General features: G+C 43.5%; 1 protein-coding gene across 1 annotated transcript in view; it reads right to left on the bottom strand.

Annotated features, from left to right (window-relative positions):
* Positions 1-15,323, bottom strand: part of Fam120a (family with sequence similarity 120A) — an 89,466-nt gene that overhangs the window by 14,802 nt on the left and 59,341 nt on the right. The window contains exons 10-12 of the mRNA XM_005066325.2: positions 14,342-14,516; positions 4,463-4,712; positions 1,169-1,283 (exon numbers count right to left, since the gene is read on the bottom strand). Of these exons, the coding sequence (XP_005066382.2) occupies positions 1,169-1,283; positions 4,463-4,712; positions 14,342-14,516 (540 nt within the window). The remainder of the gene's footprint in view (positions 1-1,168; positions 1,284-4,462; positions 4,713-14,341; positions 14,517-15,323) is intronic.

Raw genomic sequence — 15,323 nt, forward strand, 5'->3', positions numbered from 1 at the left:
GGAGGACCTGACTGGGTCCGCCACACTGCCTGACACCGAAAACAAAAGTGTTAAAGACAGTAACAATTTCTGCCTAACAAACAGAAAAGCTTGATCCACAAAGTAAAGAACACAATTTGAGGGGGGATTCTGCTGAGTTTTGGTTTTGTACTTAGCTTGCTTCAAAAGTCATCAGAAGCCTCAACGGAGTTCCAGTTAGCACCAAAATATGCAATGTAACATAATAATTTAGGGAAAAACCAGAAATTTATTGAGAACCACCTGTCAAATACTAAAAAAAAGTTTTAAAAATTAAAAGCTAGTCTAAAACCTTTGTCATAAGATAACGTTCATAAAGAACAGTCAAAAGATCTAAAAGCCAAGGCAATTTTATCAAAAGAGATTAGCTGATTTTAAATCAAACTTGGTAAAAATTAAATAACTGATGACAAAGAAAAATAAAACCCTAACTATAAAAAGAAAAGGCAGAGCTGTGAGTTTAGCTAAACTCGAGGTCTTGAACTTTCTAACATTTAATACAGAAATAGGAAAGCAATTATAATCATGAGCATAGCAACTAATGAGTGTAGTGAAAAAGATGACACTACAAAACCAGGGCCAACTCAGGAGAAAATAAACACTGCCAACACAAAGAACAAAGGAGTGCTAGAAGGCAAAATCAAAGGAACATGGTATTAAACGCTCACGAAAACGGGTGTCGGGATGATGGTCTAACACCGTTCTTCAAGCGGTTCTTTTTAAAAGGACGGGGCGACACTAGAAGGGCAAAGAATATGCTGTAGAGGAAACTAAAGTTGCAGCTAGGAACAATGGAATGAAATAAGAAAAAGAATCCCGGCTAGATGTTAGAAAATTCCTAAGATTGAGCCCTCCCAGGGCTTGGAATCCCCTGGTAAAATAAAAAGATAAGTTTATTTCCTGATGTGAAAAAAATGAGAATAAACAAGTAAAATTTGATAAACATAGAACTGTTTTCTTACTTACAAACCCTGATAGCACAGCCATACCTAGACAGGAATATCCATCCCCCTTGCCTTGAAGGCTTTGACACATATGACATTAGTACCATTAGTTTGGTGCCCAAACAACTGTCTGGTGAGGGTTAGCAAAGTTACAGCAAAATCCAAAGCAAGACTTCCCGGAAGAAGGAAACAAGGCTGACTGTTACCTTGAGTTCCTGCAGCTGGTCCGGCTCATAGAGTTTGGGGGACAATGCCTGAGCCAGGAAGGCATCCAGCTCCTGACGCCGCAGAATGCGAGCTCCGGGCCACTGCACCATATACCTGGTGAGGAATAAAATGAGAGTGGAATGACTAGCTGTCAGCCAGCACTTAGAAAAACTAAGGAATGGTGCAAGTCAGGATGCCATTCTGTTTCCATGAGAGTGCCAGCTGAAAAGTGTGCCCTTCATCAACACTCAGCATGCTAGAATGCTGTACTGTGTATAATCATTAAAAATAAGGTGCTTTATCAGACCTGGTGGCACATGCTTCATTCTCAGTATTTAGGAGGCAGAGGCAGGTAGTTCTCAGTGATTTCAAGGCCAGCCTTGTCTACACAGAGAGTTCCAGGTCAGCAAGAGCTAGAGTGAGGTATGTCTCACTTGAATCAAAGTCTCCCCAGCAGCATGGGGAATGAACATGGGACTAGAGCAGGCAGTGTCCACAAGGAAATTGCTGAATGCACTGAGGGCACCTTCACATTTGAACATCCTGGTATGCATGCTTGAAGGGAATCAACTTCCATGAGGATAGGTGTGTCAGGCAGCCAACAGCCTGCATCAATCGCTACACAAAGTACACCCTAAGTAGCTTCTAGTTTGGGAATGGGAATGACTAACCACAGTAGTCATAAACCCTCAAGTCCACTAGTACTGATTCTTTGTACCCAACAAACCTTACGGAGGTTTGTGAGCACTGGAAAACAACTCAAAGGAGTATGGAGAGTCATGACTTGCAAAACAATACTCTTTCCACTTTTGCCTGCTTTCTCAGGCTTAAATTCAAGTTAACAAAACCAGGACTAGAGCTAGCATTCACCCATGGGAATGTATACTAAGAGAAGGCACAGGAAGGTTTTAATGGGATTAATAAGAAAAGTGGAATTTCACATGCTCACTAAGAAAGAGGCAGACATTGGTCTACATATTTTATAGACGGACACCCATCTATTGTCCTAGTAATTCTGAAGCAGGAGTAAATATCCTGTATCAAAGATAAGGAAACCGAGAGACAGACATGCTTCATGGTACAATTATGCAGCATGGTACAATTATGTAGCATAAGTAGATGGACAGTCAAATTTCCACATGAATGAATAATAAACATTTCTACTGTAAAGTGAAATAAAGGTGAATTAAACTACCAACATTTGCACTGACAAAATTATATTCTCTGGCTGGGAATGGTGGTGCATGCTTTTAATTCTAGCACTGAGGCAGAGGTGGGTGGATCTCTGTGAGTTGAGGCTAGCCTAGTATACAGAGAGAGCTCCATGAAAGCCAAGGCTACACATATAAACCCTATCTTGAAAAACAAACAAGCAAACAAAAAGTATTACTGAAAGCTGGGCATGGTAGCCTTATTCCCAGCACTCAAAAGGTAGAGGCAGGAGATCTCTGTGTCCACAGAGGTCAGTCTGGACTACATAGGCTAGGTGGAGTTATATACTGAGACCCATATACTTGGTGAGTTTGCAGCAATGGACTTCCTTGGTCTACCACAGAGGGTCAATAAGCAGTCTGGACTTTTCTGGAGCCTTCAAAGGCTTTTCTGTCCTTTACTGACATGGATTTTGGGAAAAAGATGGTTTGACACCATCCTGAGAACACACCTGGCACAGTCCAAAGCTTCTTCAGACACAGACAGATTGCTAGACCATAGGACCTTGGCCCCTTCCACCTTGAAAAAATTCATGTATATGTGGTTGACTGTTTTGTTTTTTTAAATAAGATCTTATTGTGTAGACCAGAGTGGCCTTGAGGGGCATCAACACATACAGCCTGCTTCTTGATATTTCATACTGACTTAAAAGCTCTTAAGCCCAGGCTGTAGCTATTTGTCTGAGGTCTTGTCTCTTTACTTTCAAAGAAAGCTTCTTTGATTTAGTCTGTGTAACATCACAACAAACCTTCTGGTCTGCTCCCCACACCACACAACATCAACTTCGGCTGGTACTCCTTGTTTCCTCATCTCTGCTGCCCTGGATTCTAGAGATTGGATCAACAATGATCCCTGTCCATCCTACCTGCTGTCCTACTACGACATTCATAACATGGCAATGCCCAATGTAACCTTCACCGGGGTAGAGACTGAGAACACTGGCAAAGGCTGTCTCTGGAGAATGGGAGGATGCCGCCCCCTCTCTGTGTTTCTCTGCCTAAGTGCATGGAGGTGTCAGGGATAAATGATCATCTACATGGGGAGGCAAAGGCCAGAGAGACTCTTGTGTTCCTCCACCTCACCATGCCCATGACCCTAGGTATTGGCAAAGAATGAGTCTCTCACTCTTCTCAGAGGGGCCAAGAGATAGTCTTAGTCAAGACATAAAACTATCATCAATCCATTGTCCAAGAGGCAGACAAAATGTAAATGTCACCCACCATCCATAACCAACAAATACGACTTTGTGCTGCTCAGAAGTGACCACAAATTATATTTTACATGCGGACTAGTTAGTATGCTACCTAGGACAAGTACTGACAGAGGACAAGTCAGGTGTTACATACCATTTCACACTTGGAACAAAGACTATTAAAAACTGACTGTACTTGACACAAACCTAGACATACCTGGGAGAGAGAGCCTCAACTGAGAGTGTACCCATCAGACTGGCCTGTGAGGATGTGTGTGGTGGTGATGGTGGATTCCTGATTGCTAATTAATGTAGGTCCCAGGACACTGTGGGTGGTACCATCCCTGAAGAAGTGAGCCTAGGCTGTTTAAGAAATGGAGCTAAGCAAGCCAGTAGGCCAAGCTCCTCCAATGACATCTGCTTCAGTTCTGTCTCAAGTCCTTGCTGCAGTTTCCCTTGATAAACTATAACCTATAAGGCAGAAAACCTTCCTCCCCCAAGTTGCTGCTTTAAGTCTTGGTGTTTAATCATAGCAACAGAGAAATGACTAAACAATAACTAAATTCACTTTTGCTCATAATCACAAAGTACATAAATTTATTTTGTGTATGAGTGGGCTCACGCACATACACACATAATTACATGACATTCACAAGCTACATACATGTTTCCAAATACACTTATTCTATTAAATGCACTCTGTAGTATAACTGTTGCAATTATGTAACCTACATTCCTAAACGACACATAAAAATACAGATCTGAGACAAATCTTAACAGATAGCACAATTCCTGTACAGTAAGCTTGCCATTTTCTCTAGAAGACTTTGAATATGGTGACTGTGTCCCTGTCCTGCATCACCCCTTAGTCCCATGGATGGTCACGCACCGTAAGACGCAGCAGAGCACCATGAGGTGAGTGGGCACATTGGCGGGGTTGAGCATGGCTGGTGTATCAGACCTCATGCAGGCCAGGAAGGCCCTCATCCGGCGGTTCTTGTCCTCCACCGCCTTGCCCAGCCAAAGCCTCTTCAGGTTGGGGCAGGTCCACTCCCGGAAGGCCAGTGCTTCCACTAGTTCCGGGGTCTGAGGAGACTTCCCCTTGTAAGCTGCCCATTCCTTAATGATCACTGGCGAGACTGCAGAGGACAAACACAAAGAGGCTCATTGCAGCTTGCTCACTGGCCCTCCAGCCTGCACAAAAACAACCTGTTCTAGCACCCGGCCTCAGGCCTGTCCTTTCTCACAGAGAATGAGGCATTCTTTCCTTAGCAAGCTTCTAAGCATAGGACCTATGTCTCTATGATTAACAACAGCTCACTTAGATCTTCAGTCAGGCCACACATAATTTTTTTTCTCAGATCAAGACTTTAATCCCCACTTGCTGAATGTATAGATTATAATGTTAGGCTTGTCGCTACTTTAAATCTATTAAGAATTTTAGTGCTAACTATGAATATAATACACATAAGTGTGGGATTCTCTGGTACTCTGATGTATCAACCCAAATTGGGCACTCTCTTTTTCTCCATAAATACTTCCACAAGTCAGCTCTGAGAAGCCCTTTTCACTCTGCAACAACTTTATGTAAGGGTTTCCTATTTGAATAGGCAATACACACTACAGGGTGGCCAGCAGGACCGTGTAGAAGTAACATTCCAACTTCTGAATCCCAGACGGTGGCAGAACACAGCCATTATCTTCAGCAGGACTTAAGACTGTACAAAGTTCTCCAAAATTTCATTTTGAAAGAGGCAAATTGTTCTAAATACACGTAACAGACAATGACCTCATTTCCAGGGTTTCATCACTGCTGGAGTCAACTCTTACAAACACAAAAACATGACATAGTCTTCAAAGACACCAAGGGAAATCTACAAGGGCGGCAATACAAAGACAATCCAACCTGCAATCAGGAAGTTGAAATTCCTCAGTCCCACTGAGGTAACAATCTGATGATGAGATCTGGGTGTGCATTTCCTCAAGCAACAAGCAGAGAACACCAGAAGCAGAGCAGGGCCTGTATGCAAGGCTCCATCTGGCACAGGAACCAGGATGGGGCAAAGGATTATCCTAGCCAAGTAACCTGTACCCCAGATTCATTTTCTCTAGTGAAATATCTAAGGCTGTAGAGATTCAGAAGACTCCAAAATCGTGGTAGAATCACCCAAGTAACTGGCTGACCTCCAGTTCCGCTGAGTCTAAATATAGTTGAATAATAAAATAACCTCTTCAAATATAATGAAAACTGCCAGGAATTAGCTACTGGGAGGTACAATATATCAGTAATACGTATATATACTTGAACACATTTCAGTCCCAACACATAAGATAGCAGTGTCACATATGGGAACATCACAGGCACACCTTCAGGGAAAGCTCCAGGCAATGCCCATGTGGCATGCAGGCCAGTGGGCCAAGCGGGGTACAAGTGCAGACAGTCATTGAAAATTTCCCTTTTACAAGAAATACTGCTGTAATGAAGCAGATTCCTTTCATGTACATTTCTTAGATGGAAATAGACATGTTAACACGTTTAAGGATATCTAATATTGAATAGCGTTAGAAGGACAGCTGAGACAGAACGCTTACTTGACAGTTTATCAACTCAGAACAGACACTCATGTATATAGCAACACATACTTTTTGTTTTTATTGAATATTTTAGGTGTCAAGATAATCAGTAAACCTGCCAACAGCAAGCAGGGCCTGTCCGTGGACGCACAATCTAAGGCATCACCACATCCCACCTGGTTCCCACTGAGCTCTAGTACAGCTCTGCTTCCAGAAGCTTCCCCAGCTGTGCCAGCACCAGACATGTATCATCACCACCACTACCCCACCACCAGGCATGCTGAAGTCCATTCTTCTCCCTGCCTCCTCCTGCTGTGTCTACCACAAAGGATACCTAGTACTGAGAGGGAACGCAGGCAAGGGCCCTCCACACTGAGCTTCGGACCAGAGCCCTGATCTGCGACAGTGTCATTTGTTCAATTCATGAGCACTTTCCCCACCTCCTCTCCCCACTCCACCCACATACACACCACACGAAATCCACAAACACACTCTGCTCACAGCATCTTAGTGGATCATAGAAAACACTGACAGATTTCCTGTGTTTAGGGTCCTTTGGGGTTTCCTTAGAGGCATTCTAATTTATCTGTCTTTATCATATTTCTTTCCTTTTCCTCGGCTGTTTTTGGACTATCTTTAATCATTTTTTAGCACACATGATTTGCTTATTTTGGGGACAAGATCTCAGTATGTATGTGTCTTTTAGTAACAAGCAATTGTTTTATTTGACATTGTTTTGTGTGCATTCTAAGCACTGACTGCCTGATGCCCATAGAAGCAGTACCTTCGACCTGCCCAGGACTCTGAGGGCCAGCCAGCAGTGTCCTGAATTTGCCTCACCTGACGCTACATTATGGACCTACACCTTGGGGATCCAGTGGGCACAGAGAGTACCAGGCGAGATCACAGACGCAGAAGGGATGGGCGAGGGTTATGCGTCTCCCACAGCATTTAGCATTTGGTGGCCACCTACAATGCTCATGATAAACACAGTTCAAATCTAACAGCTGTAATAACCACACAAAAGGCGGCGGTGCTCAGGACTTGTTGTTTTTCCCAGATGCTCAGCTGTTTCTAAAGTGTAGTATTCTGAGGTCTTTTGAGTACATCACCACTCGATAGCTGTGCAATCGCTGGCCAATCACTAAACATGTCTAGTGGGCACTTCATATACCAGGCAGGGGTGGGACAAGAGAGACAACTGCAGGCAACAAGTGCAGTTGCGCGTTCCTTGGCTTCTCAGTGCTGGCCTTGCTCCAGGGGCTAAGAAAAAGGGCTGAAACCCTATTATGCAACAAGAAACTAGTCATTAACATAAAAAGCACCTAGCACTCTCACCAAACTGTATCATAGCTTATATCTGTTAAATTTATGACTATACTTCTATTGGTTACAATAAATTAAATCTGTAAATTTTAACATAACATTTGTATTAAATCCATACAATGTATTTTCAGCATATTCACACACTACTACTCCCAGATCTTTCCCTGCCTCCACAAATTCATTGTAAAGAACTGATTAAAGAGGGTGCCAGTCACTGGGTTGCCAGGGCGGCACTGTCCAGCCTGGAGATAGAGTGTGGATCAGTGATGGGACCACTGCAAGAAGTCATGGTCATGCTGCACTTTGAGGACAGAGAAAGAGTAGCCAAGAGACCATGCAGCTAAGAACTATAATCTGCCACTTCAACAAGCATTAATGCCACTTTTCCTACTGATAGTAAAGCCACTGCTTGTAGAAGGAGCCCACTTCCAAAAGGCAGTAAAGATTATCTTTTTGACCCTACCCTAAACCCATGCTTTACCTTAGCAAAACCAGTTCTAGGACATCAAGTGTTCATGGGATTGGAAGCTCAATTTATAATACATGTAGTTTACAGAAAGCATACCCTAGTCAGGCAGTGATGGTGCACACCTATATTCCCAGCACTTGGGAAGCAGAGGCTCTCAATGAATTCAAGACCAGCTTGGTCTACAAGAGCTAGTTCCAGGACAGCCACCAAAGCCACTGAGAAACCCTGTCTTGAAAAAACAAAAAGCAAAAGCACACACTCAAATGCTATTTGGGGCCATAAAACACTGTCCTACTCAAACTGTCAATAAAAAATCCAGTGTTTGTCACCAGGTATTAATCATGTCCTTGTATCAGGCCTAATATACGATACCTAAATACTTTGGGCATCTCCCACCAACCCAAGAGCAGTAAGCACAGTTCATTTTGTACAGGAGTTCCCACTGGCTGGTAGTGGTTGCCTGTACAGCCTGGTGCCACAGATACCATTCCAGGGACAGGTGCAGCATGCCACCCCACCTTTACAAGGGAGGGAGAGATGCAGCAAGAGGAACATCTTCCACAAGTTGTGGCCTTTGTGTGTGCATGTGTGCACTGGGGAGGAGCTGCTGCTGTGCCTCTGAGATTGACCAGGAGAAATTACGTGAACAACTTCACCTCAGGATAGAGACACCGGATACTATGAAATCTATTATTTCCTCCTCTGGAATGTTGTCCACTCCCAGCACCAGCAAGTAGAAGGCAGAGAGGAGCACAACACTCTAGCTCCTTATTCGGAACACCCTACAATCCCCACAATCCTCAAGGGGGGTGTGCACTAAGAGGCTTTTCCTAAAGCGCTGATTTCTGGAGGTGGTACTGTCCACTAGAGAGCACACAGGCAGGCAGAGGAGCAAAGACAAGGAATGAGGGCTGTTCAGTCCTTGTCTTCCTTCTCCCCCCTCCTCCTCCCCTCCCTCTCCCCTCCCCCCTCCACCGGTATGGGGAACTCAAAGTCAAGGACTTAGGAAGTGACAATCAATTCAAAAAAGTCATACTACAGACTGGAGGTGTTGATGGTTAATTAACTCTGTGAGAAAAATGTCTGTGCTAGTGTACTAGAAAGCTGTACAGAATAAAGAAACTCAGAGGGACTTGAAACAGCCTTCATAGAAACCATGGGAATGTCTAGGTGAGGGGCACACAGGCCTATAATCTTATACTTGGAGCTGAGGCAGGAAAACAGATTATGTTAAGGCCAGTTTGGGCTACATAGCAAGACTCTTTCTCAGTAAAAACAAAACAAAGCTAGGTGGACATGTAAGTGTTTCTAATTCTGAAATGCATCACATACCCTCACCCCGCCCCCAGCATTTAATACACTGGGTACTAGGATCACTGCTATGTCCAGAATGCCTCCATACCCTCCTCCAGAAGCTCGTCTACTTTTTTTCCTCTTTGCTTGGCAGCTGAGGCTCAGAGCTGGGCTTGGGCATGCCAGGCCAGTGCTCTATGACTACCACTAAGCTACACATCCCCACCTCCACATTTCATACTCTAATAAGCCAAGTTCCTTTAGATCATCTTGAGTATTAGGGAAGACTTCATATACACAGGAAACATGAAGCAAAACAAAAAACAAAAAAAAGCAACAACAACAAAACACAATGGTTATTTTCATAAAATAGATGGTAGTTTTTGTTGTTTTAGTTGAGGCAAGATCTCATTATGTAGCCCAGGCCGGCCAGGGATTTACTATCAAGTCCACGTTATGACTCAGCCTTCTGAGCTAGAATTACAGGTGTGTGCTACCACACACAGTTCAAGTGCATCATGGTGAATGCATTCATAGAGGTTTACATTCTCAACAATATGCTTTGCAGTTGCAGTAAAGGCTCTGCATTCCCCCTTTATCTTGCTGAAACCTGCATTTTAGTCTCATGCCTCAAATCATGCAACCCTTCCCATCAGTCCTTGAAGAACACCAGTGACTGGGGATAACTGGGAGGCCACGAGGTTCAGGAGGGTAGCAGTCACAAAGCCTCTTAGCCAGCAGGGGTGAACTGAGGAAGCTCCAGAGCTGTAGCTTTTCAAAGAGAAAACTCAAGGCTGGAGATGTGGCTTCAGCTCCTGTTACTATTCAGGAGAATTTCCTTTGTTTTGTGTGAGAGAGAGGGGGAGGGGGAGGGGGGAGGGAGGGAGGGAGGGAGGGAGAGAGAGAGAGAGAGAGAGAGAGAGAGAGAGAGAGAGAGAGAGAGAGAGAGAGAGAGAGAGAGCGAGCGAGAGAGAGAGAGAGAGAGAGAGAGAGAGAGAGAGAGAGAGAGAGAGAGAGAGAGAGAGAGAGAGAGAGAGAGAGAGAGAGCTCAAACATGTAATGTTCAGAGCACACACTTTCAGGAGTCAATTCTCTCCTTACACGATGTAGACCCCAGGAGTCAAACTTGGGTCAACAAGCTTTCTTGCCTGTGAACTTCTCACTGACTTGCTTTCTGATGAATTTCTTAAAACCAAATGAAAAGAAACAGGAAATAAACTACCAGCACAATGCAATGACTTTTTAAAGGTTTGTGTGATTTTTCTCCTTTCATCTCCATCTTTTGCGGTGCTGGGATTAAACTCAGGGCCTCGCATTTGCTGGGCAAGTGTTCTTCCATTCAGCCACACTCCTAGCAAGGCTGAAATGTTTAAAGTGACTGATATCCCAGTTTAAATTAATTTTAGGCAAATGAACCTTAAGCAAAACTCTCAAATACTAAGCATAAATTATGAACATTTCCACATGCCTTAATCACAAGACTATATTTACAAATGGATAGGTACATGGGTATCAAATCTAGTGAAAGTATTTTAAATAAGGCATAAGATTTCTTTATATATTTTGGACAGTTCTCTCTACTAATAAGGCCATCTTCACAAATTTTTATTGCCATGCTGACCTCTGACAGAAACTTATCCCTGGGTATTCTGGGGGTACTTTGAACCAGCTGCTGGATTCCACCCACAAAGGTTGTACCATGGAAAGAACCATTCTACAAGGATCTGCCCTCATAGGACACTTTCTGTGGCTTATGGCTCGCCTTCCATTTATCAGTAATATAATGTACCCTACTGGTCATTCATGAGCAGCCACAGGTTAGAGCCAATGAGACACAGCCATGGTTTCATCATGGCAAATAAGTGCTCCTGAGTAGCTTTGCTAGGCGCTTCATGACAGCACAATACTTCCCTGACTCGTTCAGAGCCTTGGGAGGTGGCAGCAGTCACCTGACTCTAAAACATACAGCCAGCAATTAGCTATTGCAGACAATGAAGCCCCAGCTGATGCTCAGGGCAGAGTCAACTCAACAGACAGGCTGTAAAAGAGACCGTTTCCAGCACGTGTTGTCTGTAGGCATTAGGAGACGGTGCCAGTCATGCACACACTAAGTTCTCATATACTTTGAACACCAGAAGAGGATTCCGGCTCAAAACATTCAAAAGGTTGGTAAAGACAAAACTGTCTCTATTAGGGGCTGGGAATCCAAATAGACTATTCTTTGGTAGAAAGGAATTACTGACATACAAATGGGTGCTGCTGGTGCTAGTGTTTTCTTTTGGTCTGGGTTTTAGGGACGGGGCTTCATTCTATCATCCTAGTTGGCCTGAAACTTAGACTAGGCCGGCTGCACACAGGTGGGCATTGTCACATTGGACCTACAAAAATATCTTTTACAGACTTAACAAAAAATAAATAAAATACAGTAAACTTCTTGAGGGAGGGACTGGAGAGATGATTCAGCAGTTAAGAGCACTGGCTGCTCTTCCAGAGGACCCTGGTGCAATTCCCAACACACACAGGACAGCTTGTAACTGTCTGTAACTCCATCTCCAGGGGAGCTAGCATCCTCACACAGACACACATGTAGTCAAAACACCAAAGACATAAAAGTAAAATAAATCTTAAAAAAAGACTTGCTCACCCACCCTCTTCCCCGTGAACTAACTGATGCAGGGAAGCGTGACTGGGTAGACCAGGCTGTCCTGGAACTCTTTCCACAGAACAGGCTGGTCTCAAACTCAGAGAGCCACGTGCCTCTGCCTCACCTGGAATTAAAGGCATTATGCACCATCACCACCGGACTATGCATTCATTCTGCATTCATTCTGTGATTGCCTGTTAGATACTCCCATAGGAGTCACATACTCAGTAGTAATAAGACAAGCTGACAGAATTTATTTCATACACTTGCCACCTCAAGAGGCTATTTCACTGTTGTGTAAGGACAAGATGTCCTATGCTCCAACTCCCATATGGCTAGCCCAACTCTCGGCTAACCCAACTATTTGGCACACTATTCCTTGGTTCCTTTTCCCAAACCAAGCCCAGACACTGTCATCACAGTGGCTCCTAAGAATGGACACCTCCTACCTCTTCAGCCTGAGTCTAGAATACTGGTTCCATCCATATCTACACTTGTTTCTACTCTCTAGAACATGCATTTTCTCTCTAGAGACCCTACTTATGTAGGGAAAAAAAAAACAAAGTATTTAATTTTCCAGCTTTATAAATGAAGAAGGAAGGGAAGAGACAGCCCCAGTCACATCCTAAAGCCAGGGCCTTTCTGTCATCTCAACTGTGCCTGAAGAGAAGATAACATGAGGAAGAGGAAGACACAGCACCAGTTTGCCACCTCCATCCTTGTACATTCTCCGACGTTCCTTTCTCTCTCACATAGGCCAGCAGCCTGCACATCTGAAGCTCTTGCATGAATCACTTCATACTTCCTCACCCCAATCTTTTCTTTCCTTGATGGCTCATTCCATAGTTTCCAAGGCTTCTTGGAACAAGATTAGAGAGGGAGGTAAGCATGTCTAAAGAAAAGGCTTGCCTGGCCCCTAACATCCCCCATTCCTCATGTACTTTACACATCAGCTTTGCAAGACTAGTCCTTGCTACCTGTAGACTTGCAGCAAGACTGATGAATGTCTCTGGCATGGCAACACACCATGACACTGAAAGGCAGAAGCCAGTCACACCAGTTCTGTGCAATGGCAGAAGGATTACTGGAAACTCTTTAAGAACAGTAGCCCTGTTTTTGAAAACAAGCAAATAGACAAAAGAACATCTACTGAGAAACCAATGCAGTCCTTTAGAGCTGACGGAGGGCTGTCTTCAGGCCCAGGATCCTCAGCCTTTTGGCACAGAAGGGTAGAGTGGAGGGGCTGGCATCACGTGTGCCAGCTACAAAAAGGGGAAGGAAGGAACTGGTTTTTAAAGCCTCATAGGTCATAACAGAAAGGAAATTTAAAAATCTACTGAATCCAGACCAGGTATTTTGGCTCATAGCCTGTCATCCCAGAGCCCAGGAGACCAAGGCAGCCTGTGAGTTCAAGTCAGATTCTATAGCATGAGATTGAAGTCCCCATGCCCAGAACTACAGTTACTCAGGGAGTAACGTCCATACTTGTCACCATCTATATAGTGAGGCTACTGAGGTCAAGATTTGCTCACCAGACCCACAAACAGAAGTCCTTGCTCGAAGAGAGAGAATAGTCCAGGAATTTATGAATTATCAACATTCTGATTTTAGACTTTGTTTTAAAGATCATTTCTGTACTTACTAGCACATAGTGATTTTTGGTTTTTGAGTTTGGGTTTTTGTTTTTTGTTTTTTTCTGAGACAGGATTTCTCTGTGTAGCTCTGGTCATCCTGGAGCTCTCTGTAGACCAGGCTGGCTTGGAACTCTAAGAGATTTGCCTGCCTGTGGCTCTCAAGTGCTGGGATTAAAGGTGGGCGCTATCACCGCCCAGCACAGATAGTGGTTTTCGCATTCTTAAATTAGCAGATGAAAGTGTCAGCAAGAAAAGGACACTTTCCGCAAAATATGACCCAGGTCTCACGAAAAACAATGCTCTGGACCTCAACTTTGACCAGTGTTTCCAGTAGTCCTTTCCTGTGTCCCTCCCCTCCTTCACTTAAGTTGATGAGCTGAAGTGGTCGTACCCAGGTACACCATGGCATTCTGAGGTGAGTCCACTACAGTTGTAGAGCCTTGAGATCTGCTCTCCAGAACTCTGAGGCGCTGGAGAGCAGGGATCTGTGCTTCATGAGCATAGAGCAGACACATATGCATCTTGGATATAAACAGGGTAGTTACAGAAGGATGGCCATTCAAGATGTTTTCAGAGCAATATCAACTTTAACGTGGAAACCTGCTGTTTTAGTCTTTTACCAGATAAACATCATTACTAAAAAAGTACCAATTGTGGCTTCTCCTCCTGTTCTGAGGGCTCTACCCTGGCCTACTGCCCTGAGAACAGCCCACCTCCTACACAAGGAGGATCTCAGGCAACTCAGCCATGATTCTTCTAACTTTAGAAAATGCACAAGAGATTACGAGGTACCGAGGGAAACAAACAATGGATTGTTACAGTACATACATTCTGGTGGAAGTCTGTTCTTTCTAAAAGCAAGTCTCTCAGTTTTCTTTCTGCTTTCTGCCAAACTAAACAGGACTCCGTAAACATACTGACGAACTGGCCTATAGAGCAGGGCGGCCGGAGGCAGGTCTTTGTTGGCTTCATCTTCAATAGAAACAGCAATTTTGATTTCACCCTTTGCATGGAAGAAAGCAGAATAATATTGCACATTTTTCATGTTGAATTTACAAGAAACAGTAATATACTGCATCATCTCCATTAATGACATAGTTATTCTATTCCAAGTCAATGGCTTTACAACTTGCCTACAGTGAGATGTTTAGAAGCGTTCACTGGCAGTCTGTGGTCCAAATGTATGTCCAGAGACTCAAAATTAATCCTATATACTTTATCTTTAACCCAAAAACCAAGAACCAAAAAAAAAAAAAAAAAAAAAAAAACCACATAGATGAGCCAAAGTCTTTTAACATTCTACACAGATAACACCAGACAACAAATACAGAAGAAAGCATGAAGAATCTATAACTTTTATTCATGGGTCAAGATGGTCAGATGTAATAAAATTTGTATTTTTCAATGGCCTGTACAAAATGCAAGGAAAGCGGTATTCTGAAATGAAAGTCATATTTTACCAAGCTTTTCCATAAAAAGTTACCACATGTTAAAAATGATCTCCCTAAGAGCACACTTTTTCAAACATGCCCTTGCACTTCCCCAATGTAGTGGGTGCTTACCATAGCATTCCATGCCCAGCTCTGGTCCCAACATGGCAAGACCTTCATCTGACTCAAGAACATGCCTCCAAGAGACAAAGGACTATAGTGTTCAGCAGCTAAGACTGTTGCCAAAATTCTATTGCATGGCATCACAATACATCAAAATAGTCAAGGAATTTTATTTATGTATATTTGTAACAAAACACACACATAACTTTCCAAACCTATTAAACATTACTTGTAAGTTCTTTTTAATAGCAACCTTG

Source organism: Mesocricetus auratus, unplaced genomic scaffold (assembly GCF_017639785.1).
Source record: "Mesocricetus auratus isolate SY011 unplaced genomic scaffold, BCM_Maur_2.0 Super-Scaffold_100013, whole genome shotgun sequence".
NCBI lineage: Eukaryota > Metazoa > Chordata > Mammalia > Rodentia > Cricetidae > Mesocricetus > Mesocricetus auratus.